An 18,061-nucleotide genomic window follows, 5' to 3' on the forward strand; every position below is an offset into this window, starting at 1 on the left:
GGGATGGGGGGATACAAATGAACCGGATTGAATGACTAGCACTCACTGCAAGAACGAATGTGGGACATTTTTGCACATTAGTAGGACAACTTTTGACATACTTGTAAGACAACTACACATCACTACAGTACAGGTATGAGGCAAACACGGTTAACTAATAGCCTTTGATTATGTCTCTATCTAGTAATACTAGTAGCACACAGTTTTAGCTTTATGGAAAACTGTTTAATCATTTATTTGATAATGGCATTCCATGCATAAGTTTAACACAACTCATCATCACCCCCTGACCTGAACCCTATTAAGAACCTGTTGTTCAAGTGTAAACACACCTTATTTCCTTTTGCAGTCCAGCAGCATGTAGCTAGCCTCATTAGCTTAGCCGGTTAAGCTTGCTAAGTGCCAGGGATAGCAACTAGCCTTCTGTATCTTAGTATTAGCGTTTTGGCTAACATGCTAACAACACATACCAATTATTTTTATGGATTTTACTTCCAAACTTCCCTTACTATGCTGCTTCTTCATTTTTGAAGTAAAAAAAAAAAAAGCTAATCAAAACAAAAAGACAAACGGGAGCTCTGAGGTGATGATGATGTTTTTGTCTGACTTTTGAGGCTTATTGCAAAATATACAATTATGATAATAAACACGCTACATGGTTGGATATGATGTGGTTCTGTCGACCCTATCCCAGAGGGAGGTATGGCCATTATCGTCATAAGTAAAGTAATTAATAATAAAAAAAAAATTATTTTTTTGTTAAAATCTGTTTGTTTTTTTTTAAATAAAAATCCTGTACATCATCATTTGGAACACTGTATTGCAACTAATTTAACTAAATATTTCTGTTGTGAAATCCCCAGCATTATAAAAGCTTATACAATTGTTAGTGAAACTTAACTACTGCATTCCCGAGAAATGAATATACAGGGACTGTATATTAAATTGCATTGTTTTACGACTCGTGTACATTTCTAAATACATAACGGTCAGTTTAAAGTGTATATAAACGACTGTAAGCGCAACTTAGTCCCTTAATGACTGCGATGTTATCGTCGTGGTAGCGAGGCTACAGGGCCCATTTACAATTAAATACCCCAAATAGTCTACACTAACTGCACCCCCATGACAACGCTTCATGTTATTTTACTATTGCATTACCTTGGACATCATATATGGGGGGGGTCGGGGGCATCTGAATATATTTTTCTGAATTGTATTTTTTGTCTCCGTAGATCTGAAGAAGTCCTTTGAACAGGAGCCACTCGGAAAGGAGGTGTCCCTTGAGCAGGAAGTGCTGTTGCAGTGTCGCCCACCAGAGGGCATACCAGCAGCGGAGGTAGGTGTTATTTTAATGCTTTTTGCCAATAAACTTTTACTGAATTAAAAATTTTATTGAGCAGCCATAAAATTCCTGTGACGCTGGGCAGCGTGTTATTCACTATTACACTCATTCAGGAAAAAAAATTGGCAAAAATATAATTATATCTTGCATGTTGGCTGCGTAACATTAGCATTTAGATGAATGCGCTAACAACAGTATACTAGTATTTGATGGCTAATAAGTACAAGTACAAATCTTACCTTGGTGCAGATGTTAATCTTTGTGAACAGCCGTTTAGATAACGGTAGCATAGCCTGATTTTAATACAATTCGCATTTATCTGGGTTAATTTTGGAAACAGCCTAGCTAACGGTAATATTGTATCATTTTACAAATAATAATGTTTTTGAGGAATTCAAATTACTGTTATCCTAAACCTATTGCCTTTTTCTAGGTTGGTTTTGGAAATAACGTTAGCTAACAAGCACGGACGGCCATATAGCTTGCCATATAGCTGGTTATTACAGGTTTCAGGGCAAGATTATCCGCAGCTTCCTGTATTTTCCCCTTTTTTTAAGGTTTTAAAATATATCCTAATGCTTTCAAAGGTATGGAGGAATTCCACAAAGCTCTGTTGTGGCCTGTTGTGTTCTGCATTGTAATTGGCATGTCTGCATTTCAGGATTGTGGCTTAGCGAATGACACAATCATTATAAATAAGCCCATTAACGTGAAATTATTTCAAATCCACCTACAGGATAGAGACATATACTTGACAAATTCTCAGAAATAACAAGTATTCCAGTTTGATCCCGAATTGCCACCGTGACGAAAATCACTGTAAAAGTCAGAAATCCTTCTCGGAATGACATTTACTTGAAAGTTTGTTGCGACAACGTGTCAAAGATGCAAAGATGAAAAGACTAAAGTTAGATTTAAATGTCCCCTGAGAGCCAATTTGAGTCGATGGCAAAAGTTACTCTGTGACTCCAGACCTGCAGTGTGTGTTATTTAACTTTTGTATATTGATGAAAAATAGCAACATTTCTTCTAATCTGTAGAGACAAACTCAGAGTCTAATCAAACCAAATTCGGGAAAGTTTTTTTTGTTTGTTTTTAAAATAAGTATCAACTTCCCTAAGACAGCATGCAATCAAAAATAGCTATATGCTATAGTGACAAAAAACAACAACAACCTTGTCCTTGCTTCTTTAGGCTAGACCACAATTTGTCGTGTTTTGAACCCATTTTTCTTACAATCTCAGGAGAGTCGGATCTGAGTGTGTTGTACTTCACCATCAAGAGAAATGCGCTCCACTGGACATACTCAGCTTATCTGTTTACATTACTTATAGATCAAGTCAAGGCTATCATCAGTAGCTTGGATAAGGAGCGTAAACATGATGAGGTCATGGCTTCTCAGCATTAAAACAACACTATCGCCACCTTGCAATGCTTATTAACGTGATGTTTATTGGACGAATCAGCAGAGAATGTCAGTATCCGCCTCACACTCAGCTGACCCAAGGTTGCAAATTGTTAGCTTGATTGAAGACTCTCGATTGTTGTATGCATGTTGCATCGCGTGTCTTAGTCTTTGCGGAGGTCTTTGCTGAAATGATCTTTCTATTGGTATCATTTCTAATCGAACTCTAAACTGTATTCACCCGATAAACACACCCATAAATAGAAATGCGAAGCTATTTGTGATTGTGTTCAATTTGCTCCCTTTCTGCTGTCATAACGAGATCTCGGGGCAAATGGATTGCTCCGTCTGGCGCCCACTGAAGCTGATGAGATGGATACGAGTCTCAAACCTGCCAATGACCTCCGCTTAAATTCAACATTTCTCCTCACTTTTTAAAAAAAATAATAATTTTAGGGTCCAAGTATGATTCACTCTTAGAATTATAAATGAATGTCGGGGGACTTCAAAATGCCTGAAAAGTCTCCAAATTTGGCAAGTTTTTCGATCCTGGTGGAAAACCCCCAAAAGTCCCACAATGGTGCTCCTTAGAAAGTTGAAAAAAATAAAATAATAATACACATGAAATTGGAAAGCCATGCCTATCGTAACAGTGCCATTTTGGCTTAAGTTCCAGGGCACATTCTTTGACAAGCTCCTGCTTGGGAATTCACCCAAATTGAAACCAATTGGAAACCGCGAGCCAAGACAAATTGGTGATGCTAAACGGCAAATCTTTTTTTCGAGCATGGCCTCAAAGTTTGTTGATCATTTTGAAGATTCACTATGAAAAGGGGATTGGGAAGAAAAAAGAGCCACCAACACCAGTTTCACCGATCAAGACGAAATTGATCACAGTATGCAAGAAAAAGTCTGTGGACACAAACTTAAAATTCATCAGGTTGGCCATTTTGGTTCTCAGGTTGGCCATCTCTCCTTCTCGGTAGATCATCCAAATGAGCACCAATTGGAAGCTGTTATCCAAAACAGTTTGGCAATGAGAAATCCTCGGGATTTTTTTTCCACTTTGCCATCTAATATAGGCAAAGCCTAGATTCCCCATGAAAAAATATATTTTTCTTCTTCTCTTTTTGTGAATGGCAGCTCTCGTGCGACCCTTTTTATTTAAAAAATAAAAATCTAAAAATAGCATCCGGGCTCAGCGGTGTTGACCGCTTGATGGACCGCTATAAAACTGTCAATGTGATGGGGTCGGCGCCCTGACACGCGATACCAGCGTCGTAATGTGGCCAGCTGGCACCATCATCAAAGCCTCCACTTCTTTTACGCACACATATGTTTACCTTCAATTTTACACTTTACGTCCACACATGTGTGTACGTGCCCCGCACATTTATGAGGTCTTGCGTAAGCATAACAATTGGTGCACGGATTAGCTGCCGATAAGTGTACACATACAAGTGGTCGCCTTGCAGAGGTTAAGCTGGTCTTAAAAATAAATTGGCAAGTTACTTCATTTTTTTTTTTTTTTTAAGCAAATTTGTTGAGTTAAAATTTTGTTTTTGTTTTTGTTTTCAATGCATTTATAATGGCCATCACTTATACGTCAATTTTCGCTATTCCCATAGCAGGGATCCACTGTATATTAATTAAATTTTCCCCACTAACGTGATGTCATCATACTCCGCTAACACGAAATGACGAAAACTGAAATGTCTTACAATTTGGTGTCGTCTTCGTGTCTAGTATTCAAGGTTCAAAATTGGTAACATTTGGGCAAAATCTGTTGGTCAAGTTAGTCATTCAAGGACAATGGAGAAAATCATAGTCTTCTTTTGTATTTTTGGGGCATGGGCTCTTTAGGCTTTTGGGGGTGTCTAACTCATGATGCACATGACTGCTAAATACCAATTACAGCAATTTCTGGACTACAAGGCGCACCTGACTATAAGCCGCGCTCGCTAAATTTGGGGAATACTCAAGTTTGTTACCCATATAAGCCGCACCCGACTGTAAGCCGCAGGTGTTTTAATCTTACCGCACTGGGTTCCCGCTACTTCCTTTTCCATAACGAGGGCGCAAATTGTCTCACTCTCGTTCTCTCTTCTACTGTATTTGGGCTCACTTGCTTTGTTTTGCTCTGCCTGACGCTCTTGCGCTTCCTTTATAGTGCGCCCCCTTGTGATCTGATGGATAAGCCGCACCTTTGTATGATTGTAGTAGCGGCTTATAGTCCAGAAATTAGTGGGTTAAACATGCTCCACCCACTTGCAATGATGACAATTCCTGGTTCAAATTTGGTAGTTTCCTCTTGAAGGACATCAATGGCAAAGCTTACCCACCAAAATGTCTACTTGAGACTTCAACGTCTTTTTGGGAATGACTTCTTGAGACTTTTTTTGTGGGTTAACTCATGATGGACGCGCCTACCAAATTTCATATAGCTAAGTGAAACTTGTTATTTTCTTAGGCAATTGCGTCACAACAGTGCTGATCGATGCTCTGACAGCTCTATCGCTTGGCATCCGAAGCTCCCGGGAGACGGCGCACGTTCAAGCGTGGGGGTTGAGATCCTTGAGAAACAAAAGTAAATCTCTTTAGGCCGCCCGCAGAAAGCCTTTTTAAAGCTGACGGTTAAAAAGCTCAGAGAATCAGCCGGGGAGAGTTCAGCAGTTCAACGGGAACGACTTTACGGAGGATTGGCAACAAGTGCCAAGCGGTCTCTCCTCTGTTGTTGTTTTTGTTTGATTTGACTTTTTATTTATTTATGAGGTACTTTTTTTTTGCACACTGCGGGTACTCGAAAGAAACCAAGACGGCGCTCTGAGATAAAGGACATATGGGGACATTTTTTGAAACTCACATTTAAACAGATGTGGCAAAAGTACTGTGCTTATGTGGAAGTACAGATCCTTAAAATAAAATAATTCAAATTCAGAGTTTACGTAAGTAAAAAAAAAAAAGGAGTACTGAAATGTACCTACATGAAGTACAAAAGTAAACGTTAAGTTTCACTACTTGAAAAATTTGCTTACCAGTAATCTTAGCTAAGAAGCTAATTAAGCTAATACATGTTTAGACAACCAATTAAACATACACGTCAGCTTACCCTGTCGCTGTGCCTTGACACTGCAGTATTTATAGTCCACAGTTTCCACTTTGCTGCTTCGGCCCTGATTCTCCTCTCGGATAAAATGAGCTCCAAAGTTTCACACACACATGCAAAGGTTAGCTTACCCTGACCCTTCAGCTCTGGAAGCTGTAGTTTGATACTCCACAGTCTCTGCTTTGCTGTTGTATCCCTTATTCTCTTCTTGAATAAATTGAGCCAAGAACAACCATATTTGGACACACACGGTCGCTAACATAAATATATAGGAAACCCTTGTTTTCCAGCATCATTCCTACTTGTTAGCAAGCGCTAACATTAGCGTACCCTGTTGCACTGTAGTATTTAACTTCACTGTCTCATCTTTGCTGATGTTTATTAGTGTCTGATGGGCATGTGTCCCAATCTTTTTGTCTCCGCTTTGCTGCAACTGTAACAGGAGACTCTTTTTATCTTTTGTTGTTGTTGTTAGCATTAGTTTCTCATTCCTACTGATGCATTTAATGTGTGTATATTTCACAATTTCACAAGAAAACTGCATGCCACAGTCTGTATGGAGAAAAACTCAAATTGTTCACACACGTCTTATACTTTGTGCCTTTGTCTCCTCTTCGATTAAATGTCACCATGACGAACAGAAGTAAATAGAAGAGATCTCCTCCTCCTCTATTGTTGTTTTTTGTTGGCATGCCACTCTCCAACCCATTCATGTAATGTGGCATGGTTTTTTGCTGGTACCATTTAAAAAGAGCATCTCCATTTTATTGTTTGTTCTATGTTCACTTCCTGTAATGGGCAAGCAAGTACCAATACTTTTGTCTAACTCGCCTTTAAGCGACATTCGTTAGAAGGCAGCAGAAGGGACACCTTAGTCTGACACTGGTGATACATTTTAACTCGCAACCCAAAGAGCAACAGTGACCCCAAAGGTCTCGCTCGTAGCCCAGCAGACTGCACATAGCAGGTGTGTGTGTGTGTGTGCGTGTGTGTGCGCGCGTGTGTGTGAGTGACTGACTGGCCCAGCTGCAGGGAAATAAACACATCAGTGTGTGGTGACAGGCCTTTCCACGTGTCTAACCTTAACGCACACATTCACATGCACGCACACACACATACATAGAATGTCAGACAGTAACTGGATACGCGTCTGGAACCGGGTCAAGTCGCTGTCACATTCTTACGCACTCCATCCTCACCCTAAATTAGCTCCCTTGAATAATGGCTTTTGATCAACCTCCACTCGACCTTATCTGTTGCACTCTAATCCTTTCGCTTGAACATTATGGACTCCTCATCAGTTCAACGTACAACACTGAGCAAGCAGGATGACGCGGTTTGAGACGTCCGTCACCCGTGGCAACTGGAGTCTATCACGGGGGAAAACCTGTCTGTCATTCGGCGGGATTTGTCTGGGTTTTAAGTGTCCTTGAACAACACACAACAAGCGCGATGCAGTCCATCCAGTTGCAGCTCCCATGGCCGATTTGCTATAGCTGTGAGGCGGCGTGGGAGTCGAAGAAAAAATGTCGATCAAACGAAGAAAGTTATGTGCAACTGCCGCAACATGATAGTTACATCTCCACAAAATAACCACATTGGAGCACACACGTACACACAAAAGTGTCAATATCTCATTTCTTATTATACAATGTTCACTTAACACGTTAGCTCACTATTTGGCAAGTTTAAGCCACAATAACGCTATTCAATTTATTCTATTAGGCATTGGCTCTTTTTTTGCCAAGTTTAAGCTGAAACTTAACTAGCTCATCTGTTGTGTTAAGTTTTTGGCTCATAATTGGGCAAATTTAAGACAGTGCTAAACTAGTAAATATAATCTGTAAATTGTTGGCCCTCTATTTGGCAAGTTTAGGTAGGTACCCCCCTCCCCCAATAAATCTAGGCTCCCTATTTGACGAGTTCAAGCTACTGCTAAATTAACACTAATCAATTTATTGTGTTTACTTTTGGATCACTATTTGTCAGTACTAATATTTCTCTTGCGTATTTGGCTCATTATTTGGCAAGATCATGCTGCTACTCGGCTAACAAATCTATTCTATTAAGAATTGATTTTACTATTTGACAAGTTAAAGCCACTGCAACACAAGTAAATATATTCAGTTGAGTGTATTTGGCAAACTCATACTACTGCAGTCTGCAAGTTTTGTCTATTTATTCTGTGTTGCCTCACTGTTTGTCCACCTCAAGCTACTGCTAAATTTGTAAATCTATTCTTGTGAACATGTGGCTCATTATTTAACAAGTTGGTGCCACTACTGCACTACCCCCCACCCCCCACCCCCCCCAAAAAAAAGGAAAAGAAAGAAGAGTAAAGTAATTTCATTAATTGTTGGCTCACTATTTGGCAAGTTCAACCCACTAGTACGAGTCAGTCTATTCTAGCAAGTGTTTGCTCACTATTTGGCGAGTTCTCGCCACTGCTACAACACTAGACATCAACTGATGCCTCACTATTTAGCAAGTCCAACACCACTGCATTACAAGTTACACAGTGGCTCAGTATTTGGCAAGTTCTCCCAATCACTGCAACAGTACAAGAGTGTGCTTGTACACCTGAGTGTTTGTATGAAGGATTTCCTGGAAATGAAACAATTTATGTGATGCCCCGTCCCCTCAAATAGATCCTTACCTTAATCCTCTTTGAGGGAGCCTAGTAAGCCCCCCACACACGTATTCTACCTCCATCCCCCCTACAACCTCTGTCAGAAATCATCACCATAATCCACAGATTAGTCGGCAATCTCTTATTTATTCCCCACGCTGACTGCTTGATTTATAGACACGGTGTTAGGATTATTAAAAAGAAGAGGGGAAAACATTGTATCGATGCTGCGGAGCAATTTACAAATCGGAGGAAGCGCAGCTTTTCAGGGGTTATTGTTTGCGAGGGAATCTACTGTCATCTGGACACGGGCCACGCTAGAGACGGATTAGGATCATTATCTAATGGTGTGTGTGCACATAAGTGGACATGCACATGCACACACACGTTTCCCCTCACTGGCCATCTTACAATTTGGTAAGCCTCTGCAACACGAGTAAATTTATTCTGGTTAGTGTTGGCTTTCTCTATTTAGTAGTTATGGCAAGCTCAACCCACTCAAACAACAATGCAGAAAAGCTCCATATGTCACGGGGATACGCTTCACACTCAAAATATATGAAAATGAATGATTTGGAGGGACCAAATGAAAAAAAAATATTAAAAATAGTTTTACTCTTATATGAAGCTACATGTGTCGAAAATACTGTACACATTGTTCTGTCTATGTGGCTTAAAGAGGCGGGGCCTGGTGGGGTGGTATATGACATTGGTGTGTGTGTGAGTGCAGGGCGTGAGCTGTGGTCGACAGCAGCTGTGTGTGCTCATTGTGTTTGTTTCACTGTTCTCACAGTGTTTTATAAACAGCTGAAAATGCAAAATCAGGCCACCACTGCAACACAATTCAATGTATGTTCTTATTCAGTGTCTCACTATTTGGCAAGTTCAACCCACTAGTGAATCAAGTTTCTTAAACTACTCACTCACTGTTTGGCAAGTTCAACCCACTAGTAAATCAAGTTTCTTAAGCTACTCACTCACTGTTTGGCAAGTTTAAACCACCACTGCAACACTAGTTTTCATCTATGCCTCACTATTTGGCAGGTTCAACCAATTTAAGGACTAGTCAGTCTTGCCTCACTCTTTTGGCAAGTTTAAACCAATTTTTCACTATTTTGCAAATTTAAGCCAATCTTACACTATTAATACTAAAGTCAGTCCATTCTGTGAATCTTTGACTCACTATTTGGCAAGTTCAACCCACTGTGACACGAGTCAGTATATTCTATTAGGCATTGGCTCACCGTTTGGCGAGTTTGGCCGATTCTGACTCTGTTGTGTGTTGGCTCACTATTTGGCAGGTTACAAGTACTGAGGCACAATTGATTTATACTGTCACACATTGGCTGATTATTTTTGCAAACTCTTGCTACCACTGTGACACGAGTCAATTGATTTTTGTAAAGTGCCGGCTCACTATAGCAAATTCAACCTACTGCAACACTGCTCCACACGCCGTTCCCCTCACTTGCCCCCTTCATTGGGTACAGCTGCACGTATTTAATGAAATCCAATGTAAACGCTCTATCAATAATCCTGCTTTTATGAAGATGTCTGTGTTTTTTCCCAGGCTCCTAAAAGCACCACAGAAGCCACATGTTTATCTTGGCCTTCTTTAGCCAAAGTGCGTTTGGCTATTTCAATCTGTCGCAAACTGGAAATGTAGCCTTGAACTAGCAATTAAGACGTCCAAAGACAGAAGCGTCTCATTACGCATTGTTTTTGTTTTCTCACTGGTGACCTATTATTTCCTCTGCTGAGAATAAAGCAAGATTGCAAGCCACTGATCGCCTAATTGTATACTTCTCTTTAGTTGGAGGTTTGGCTTTAGATAAAAAAGTGTTGGCTCTGTATTTGGCAAGCCCAAGCCACCACTGAGACCTGTCAATCAAGGCTAATAAATGTTAGTCGGATTATTTGACTCGTCAAAGCTACTATGTTACGCTCATCAATGCACTGTATGATGTGAATTGGTTCTTCATTGTTCACTAGTCAGTCTAATCCTATCTTTTGAGAATGAAATAAGGCATTTTATTCAATTGTGTGTTGACTCACCATTTGTCAAGGTCACGTCATTGCATACAGCATCGGTAATTCACTAATGGTAAAACAAAGACATACAAAGGACAACAGAAAAAAACGAATTATGCATCTTTTCCCTCCTCTTTTGTCCACCTTCATGTCCCCCCACCTCCCCCTCACTCTCCCACCCCCCCTGGTATTGTTTTCCCCTCTACACTTTTATTTTGTCTTTGTCACTCTCCGTCTCTGTCTTCCTGCGGCCCCCTCGCCGCCCATTTGACACTTTTCTTTCCGAGACAAATGCGCGGATTGACGAGAAACTCGAGTGTCTGCGGCGCGGCCTTGTCAAAGCGGCTGTACCCGCGCTGCCCTCGGCGGTCCTGACAGCGTTGTCACGGATGAATGAACACCGTGTTGTGACACATGCTGCGACGCTGTCACACACAACACTAACCCCGCGCCAACACGTCCAGTTTTAAAGTTGTCGTTGCGTTTATGTTGAAGGAGTTGATTGCGTCAATGACGTTGGACAACTTATTTCACTTAATATAGTATATCACTGGGTCTTTACAACAAGGATGTTCACTGTTAGAAACATAGTATACTGTATTTGTGTGTAAAAGTAGGATGAGCTCATTATTTGGCGGATGCAGGACTCGGAAATATTAAGTTCAATGCTTTTATGAGTCATTATTTGTCACCTCTCCTTTGCTAGTCAATACATACTGTTTAGCATCGGTTCACTCTTTGGCAAGTTCAAGACTCTGCTACAATTCTGTTACGCGATAGCTCACTATTTAGCAATTTCAAGCCACCTCAGTTCTAGTCAATGTGTATTGTGTTAGTCAGTGGCTCACTCTTTGGCAAAAGTCTCTGCTGCACTCATAATCCGTTAAGGGATTGCTCACTATTTGGCACGCTTAAGCCATGCTCGTACATTGATTCTCTTAAGGGTCTGGGCCACTATTTGGCAATTTTATGTTACTTCTAAACTTGTCAATCTTTTCTGTTTAATATTTGGCTCATTGTTTGGCAAGTACAAACTTTGAAAAAAAAAATCATTCAATGTCAAATAGTGAACTTTGTGGGTTGGCTCACTATTGGGCAGGTTCAAGCCTCTACATCACGAGCCAGTTTATTCTGTCACGTATGTGGCTCATTATTTGGCAAGATCAATGTACTCATTGAAGTGATGGCTGACTATTTGTCATGTTCAAGACACTACTAGTCGATGTCTTCTATTAGTCATTGGCTTACTATATGGGCAAGTACTGCCTTTTCTGTGAAGCATTTAGCTCACTATTTAGCAAGTTGAAGTTGCTTTAACATTAGTCACTGTAGTCATTGGCTCACTATTTAATAAATGAATGTTACATCTGAACCAGTCAATCCATCCTATTAGTCACCGTTTATCTACTAAAAAAGTTCAAGGAGCTTCTGCAACACTAATCAGAGTATAATTTTAGTGCCTCACTATTTGGCAAGTTAAGTCACCACCGCAACGGGAGTCAATGCGTGCTATTCATTGATCATCGATTATTACTTTTGGCAAGCTTAAGTCCTTTCAGCACGAATGAATGTAATCTATTTGTCATTGGCTCACTATTTGGCAAATTATGCCACTGCAAAAAAAAAAAAAGAAGAAGAAAGAAACAGCAGGAAATGTACTCATTGAATAAGTTATGAAATGATAAGCATGCAGTATTATCAGTACAATCTGCATATTTTTTATACATTAGGATGAACTGAATATTATCAAGTGATGCTTGTTCTGATATGCTATGCTAATGTTATGAACCACTATCGCTGTGATACAGTCCAAATCCATTCAAGACTACTTGTTTGCGAGCGTGAAAAATCCGACATGATTACTTATTTTTGCTGAGCTATGTTAACTACAATAACACTGCTTACAGCCGCCTGTGATTGTCGTGAAATATTAGCTTATCAAACACTGCCAAGAAGTCGCTCCCGGCTCTCCGGATGTGTTGATGCTTTCAAAAAGCTGCTTCTTCTTTTAAAGGTAGAAAGAAGGCTGCGGGCCAAGCCAGTGTGACCTTGCAGAGACTGATGTACAGCATTTTGTTATAAATTCTCCCTTTATACTAAAAAGGAAAATGAAATATGTGCCTCGGGGTGCCTTATTCAGCATTAAAAAGCTACGATTTAAAGCAGCACTGAGAAATATTTGTTTTGGTTCTCGCATAGTTGTGATCTTTACAAAGTTTATACAACCTCTGCAGCTCTTGACAAACATTCTAGAACTAGCACAACATGAGTAACTTGACTTGACTTGACTTGATGGTTTTGTAATGCCCTTGCCATGTGGGCAAGGAGAGCCACTGTCCTTAATGCATTTTTGCACATTTATTAAAAAGGAAAAAACAATCACACATGCAAATACACTACAAAAACACCTGCAAGGAGCTGGCCAACCTGACTTGAGGTGTCCTGGCTGGTTTTAGACCGCTGATTACGGGTATCCATGGCAACAAACCGATTTCCTCCTGATCATCAACTACTTGAATTTTAAAACTTATTAAATAATACTGTTATATATAAAGGCCTTGAATTTGACCTGAACATGGGATCCCAAAAATGTTTTTTTTTGATGAAGCAGCATGTGGCTCATTATCCAAGGTTGTTCTTGATCATTCTCTTTTAAGTACCTGTAAACAATGTTGTGCTTGTGATCACTTACGTTTGCTGTAAGTAATACGCAATGAGTACACTAGAGAGAGAACCGTCTGACCCAGTTAATATAGTCAGTAATAATAATATGATTATTACTTGTGTGGGGGTTAATAACAGATATTTAGACCTGGAAAGTCAATTAAAAAGGATTATAGCATGGCCCCCAACAGACTGTGAGCCTCCTCACGCTTAATGATTATGAAGTGTCATCAGCACTCCTACGCTCCCATACACACACGAACACACAAACAAGGTTAGCGTCTCATTCATAGCATAGAGTGCTAAACTAGTGTCTTGTTCATAAAGTCACTAATTATCTCTGTTCATAGATGATGTCATTCACATACAGACATTAATTAGTCATTAGCTCAAGATGTAGCCACTTCATACCGCCACTAGTTTTATACAAGTCAATCTATTCTATTAGTCAGCGGCTCTCTATTTAGCAAGTTCAAGCAGCTGCTATAACACCAGTCAAAGTATGTTTTTATTTGATGCCTCACTATTTGGCAAGTTCAAGCCACCACATCAACACTAGTCAATGCATTCTATTAAACGATACGTAATGAATCTATTGTATCAGCCAATTAATCCTATTAAATGATACCTTACTAGTGGGGGGGTTTCCCAGTTGTTCACTATTTGGCAAGTTCAAGTCACCACAGCAATGTGAGTCACTGCATGCTTAAACAATATTTTACGAATGAATCTATTCTGTTAGTCAGTGACTCACTATTTGGCAAGCTCAGGCCACCACCTCAGGAGTAGTTAATACAGTCTATTAAACAATACTTAAATAGTGAATCTATTCATTATTGGCTTACTATACGGCAAGCTCAAAAAAGTGAAAGAGAGAAGAGCTGATCTGATGGCAGGCCAGAAGAGGAAGTTGTTCATCTCGAAAGGAGGTCACTCACGCGCGCACACACACACACGCACACACCTGGGAGATTCAACACAGGTGCAGATGTTTCCCAGTGATCTATTGGACTCATCGTCTCGTGTCAACATTCAAGAGTAAAGAGAGCGAGCGCGAGCAAGAGGAGGCAGAGATGGATGGCGACCAATCTTAAAAGAAGGTCGGCGGCGGGGAGACACAGAGAGAAAAGAAGTATTTCCACGGCAACCGGGGACGAGCGACAGAGCGTTAGTGAGGAGGTGATTATGGAGGAGGAGGAGGAGGAAGAGGCGAGGAGCTGATATGTGTGGGTGATCCATTAAGACACTGGAGACAATGTCAACATGTATAGAGGAAGGAAGGAAGGAAGGAAGGAAGGAAAGAGAGAGAGGAATGAATGAAAAGGATAAATGAATGGTGGAGAGCAGGCAGTATTTCCATACAATGTGCACAATTAGGGAAAGAAGGATGGAGGTTGCTGAGTGGAGAGAAAAGGTGTGAGCATGCGCGTGGGAATGTGAAGCAATGCTGGTGTAATCCATTATAAAATAAGAGGGGGGGGGGGGGGGGGTTATCTGTCCGGTCCTCGTGCCACTGCTTCTCTTCTTTCTTCTTTGCTTACCTCACTCATCTTTTTTCTTGCCTTCTCCCTCCTCACTCCATTTTCTTGTCATTCCTAATCTCTCCATCTCTTTTCTCCTGTTGTTTTCTCCCCTTGCTCTTTTCTTCTTCTCTTACATCAGTCCTTGTTTTTCTTTTGTCTCACGTTCATACCCTCTTCTGTCATTGTTTTCTGTTCTCTTTCCCTCACTCCTTTCTTCGTTCCTTACATTGTTAATTTGTTACTCTCTTGTCTCTCCTCTTTCCTTTCATCCCCCTTTCCTCTCGCTTTCCTTTTCTCATTCTTTTCCTCTTTTCTTGGCTTTTTCCTCTCCTCCCCCTTTCTTTCCTTTCCTTTGTCATTCCTCTCTTCTGTCATTATCTTTGCTATAATTTTTTCTTTTCTTAACTCATTCTCAACTCCTTTTTCTCCTCACTCTTCTCTTTACCCCTTTCTTTTCGTCCCCTTCCTCTTTTATTCCTTCCTTGCACTCCTCTCACTACTCTCCTCTTCTAGTATGTCATCTCCTTACCTCCTCATTCTTTTTGTCCCTCCTCAATCTTTTCTTCTTTTCCTACATCTCCGCTCCCCTTGTCAATCTCTTCTCCCCTCTCCTTTCCTCCCATTTCCTCTGTCATTTATCTCCGCTCCCCTCCTCTCACTATTTCCTCTCCCGACGCTTTTTTTCTTCTTCCCTTCTTACGTCTCCTGCCTGCCATCTTCCGCTTCATGTTTGGCACTCGGCTACAAAGGTGCTGCTTTTTGTGCCTCACACCAAACAAAAGGTACTGTTTTGACATAGTGCAAAGACATGGTCGTCGACAGTCGCAAAGTCGGTGTTGCCGGTGTAAAATAACACTGATCTATTGTATGCGTGTGTGTTGTGAGAAAGAGAGCCATACATCTTTCATGGGCGGTGCACCGGCTGGGTTATAAATAGGTCTCTAAAGGCACGTCCCAGTCCAAGCGGGTGTCCTCGTGTGTCCTAGTTCTGTCGGCGGCGGGACACCTTGGAGAGCGCTGGCACTGTTCGGCTTACTTTGGGAATTATTTGCTCTTCCCTATCCATTGCGTTTCCCTGCAATGTGTTTTTATTCCTGGATGAGAGGCTCTTTGAAGAGCACACCATGTGGGAGCTGTGCTTACAATATGCACGCACCTCAGATAATTATACCCCTGTCCTTTTTTATGCTTTATTCTATTAGATTAGAGAACATGTATGAGGATCCAATCTATGAGTTCCAATGTGACTTTGCTGTGGAGAAGTGGCAGGGACTCTAGTGTCACGCTTTTGAAACTGCTCCTTCTGTGATTGGTGCATGAGCAATGCGAGGCAAAGGGATATTTGGTCATTCAAAAACTGTCAATAAAAAAAAAAAAGTAAATGTATTTTGTCATAATATTACGACTGTATTCTCATCAAAGTGTAAGCATTTATTTTGTAGGTACCTATTTTAACTACTGCAAATATGATTGTAATATTGTTTTATTTTTGTATAAAAAAAATAGTAAATCATAGTTACAATCCTTCTCTGTTGTAATATTGAATTTTATGTTCATAACATTTTGAGGACTTTTCATAGTATTGTTTTTTTTTCTTGTGAATAACAAAAATATTCTGAAATAATTTAAAATTTAAAATACAACTTTTTTTCTCAAATTTAAAGTTTGTCTTATGACATTTTCTGTTTTCTCATAATCGTTTTATTTTGCTGTTTGATTTTTATAAAAATCTTATTAGGTTTTAAGTTGTTCTCATAAAATACTTTTGCATTTAAAAAAATATATAGTATGCTTGAATCTCATTTAAATGTGTTTTTAATAATAATTATTTAATAACAATGTATTTTCACTCAAATTATGTTATATTGTCATAGTTTTAATTTTCCTAATAGTATTACAATTTTATTCTCATATTTTCTGTTTTTTCCCCCTAATAGAATCAAACCTCCTTACTGATTTTCTCCTCATGATTTTCTAAATAAAAAATATTATGACAATACTAATACTATCCTTTATAACTGCTCTATATATTTTTTCAAATGTGGGTTATATTGTCAAGTTTGTTTTCAGATCAGCTTTTTTCACTTAAAATTGAACGTTTTTGTAATATCACATTATTCTTGGACAATTCCGACTTTTCTCATGTTTTTTTGTTTTTCATGTAACATTGACTTCACCCTCTTGAAATTAGATTTTTTTTAATTAATGAATAAATTGCCTTTTATAACATCATATCGCCATTTTCTCAATTAAAAAAATACTTTATTCTCAGATCCGTACTCTTTCATTATGTAACTTTATGTGCGTTGGTGCTATTTTATAATGTTTTTCTTTTTAGTGTGGCCCTAATAGTCCTCTGTGCAAAAGACATCAGTGGTAGTCGCTATGGCAACCCAGTAATGTCAGCGCACTTTAATTGGATCTTCATATCACTTGCGCAGATCTCATTAATTAAACTGTCTGCACTCCCCTGAAATCCCGCCCTGACGCTCACCTAACCCGCGTTGCGTTGTTGCAGCCGCGGTCCATTTGGAGCGTGTCACCAGGGCAGCGGGACGGTCCAAAATCCCCCTCGAGACACCACGGCACATATGGCCAATTAAAATGGACGTCAAATAGCGCACACTCACTTCATAAAAGACGCTCGGGCCGCTGTCGTCATTAGCTTAATGTTGCTTTAAATGTAGCCTGGGGCATCCATCATATTTCACATCTGTAAGTCCACTAATTTAGACACCTAATTTTCACCTGCTCTTGTTAAACTGCAATTGGTTGAGTGCAAATGGACTTTGTAATTTAAGGCACTTGTATCTCACGGCATCATTTTAACTGGCAGGGAATAGCCTACTGTCTTCTTCTTTTTTTTGTATCCATTAACATTTTATTAATTTTTTTAAATGTTGACGTCACTTTCCATTGAAAAGTACGGAAGTGTGAAACTGCCAATGTGGACTAAAGTTTCCACTGAGCTATGTCGTTTGAACATTCTGCAAAGTCGTTCAAGCGTATTTGTAAAGCGTTAGATCATTGCTAAAAACATTTCATGTTTTCCCATAATGGCATAGGTTATTGACTTTCCAATGCATAATTGTGGCATTATGGGAAAATAACCTATGACACTGGGAAAAAAATTTGTTTTAGCATTTGGCCTAAATTTTACCAGTACGTTGGAACGACTTTACCAAGACGTTAGAACGATGCTATCAAAACGTTAGAATGACTTAGCAGTATGTTTAAACAACCTTATCAATACATTCAAATTACTTTATTAATATGTTGGAACGACTTTATCAATACGTTTGAATGACGTTATCAATACGTGCGAACGCTTTATCAATATGTTAGAGCAACTTTGCAG

At 39.7% G+C, this 18,061-nt stretch overlaps 1 protein-coding gene across 2 annotated transcripts in view; it reads left to right on the forward strand.

Annotated features, from left to right (window-relative positions):
* LOC147173524 (netrin receptor UNC5C-like) overlaps positions 1-18,061 on the forward strand; it is a 184,357-nt gene that overhangs the window by 124,167 nt on the left and 42,129 nt on the right. For both annotated transcript variants that reach the window (XM_086076068.1, XM_086076069.1), the window contains exon 4: positions 1,236-1,339. In XM_086076068.1, coding sequence (XP_085932194.1) covers positions 1,236-1,339 — 104 coding nt within the window. The remainder of the gene's footprint in view (positions 1-1,235; positions 1,340-18,061) is intronic.

Source organism: Leptonotus elevatus, chromosome 5 (assembly GCF_054856555.1).
Source record: "Leptonotus elevatus isolate MCC_2025b chromosome 5, RoL_Lele_1.0, whole genome shotgun sequence".
Classification (NCBI taxonomy): domain Eukaryota; kingdom Metazoa; phylum Chordata; class Actinopteri; order Syngnathiformes; family Syngnathidae; genus Leptonotus; species Leptonotus elevatus.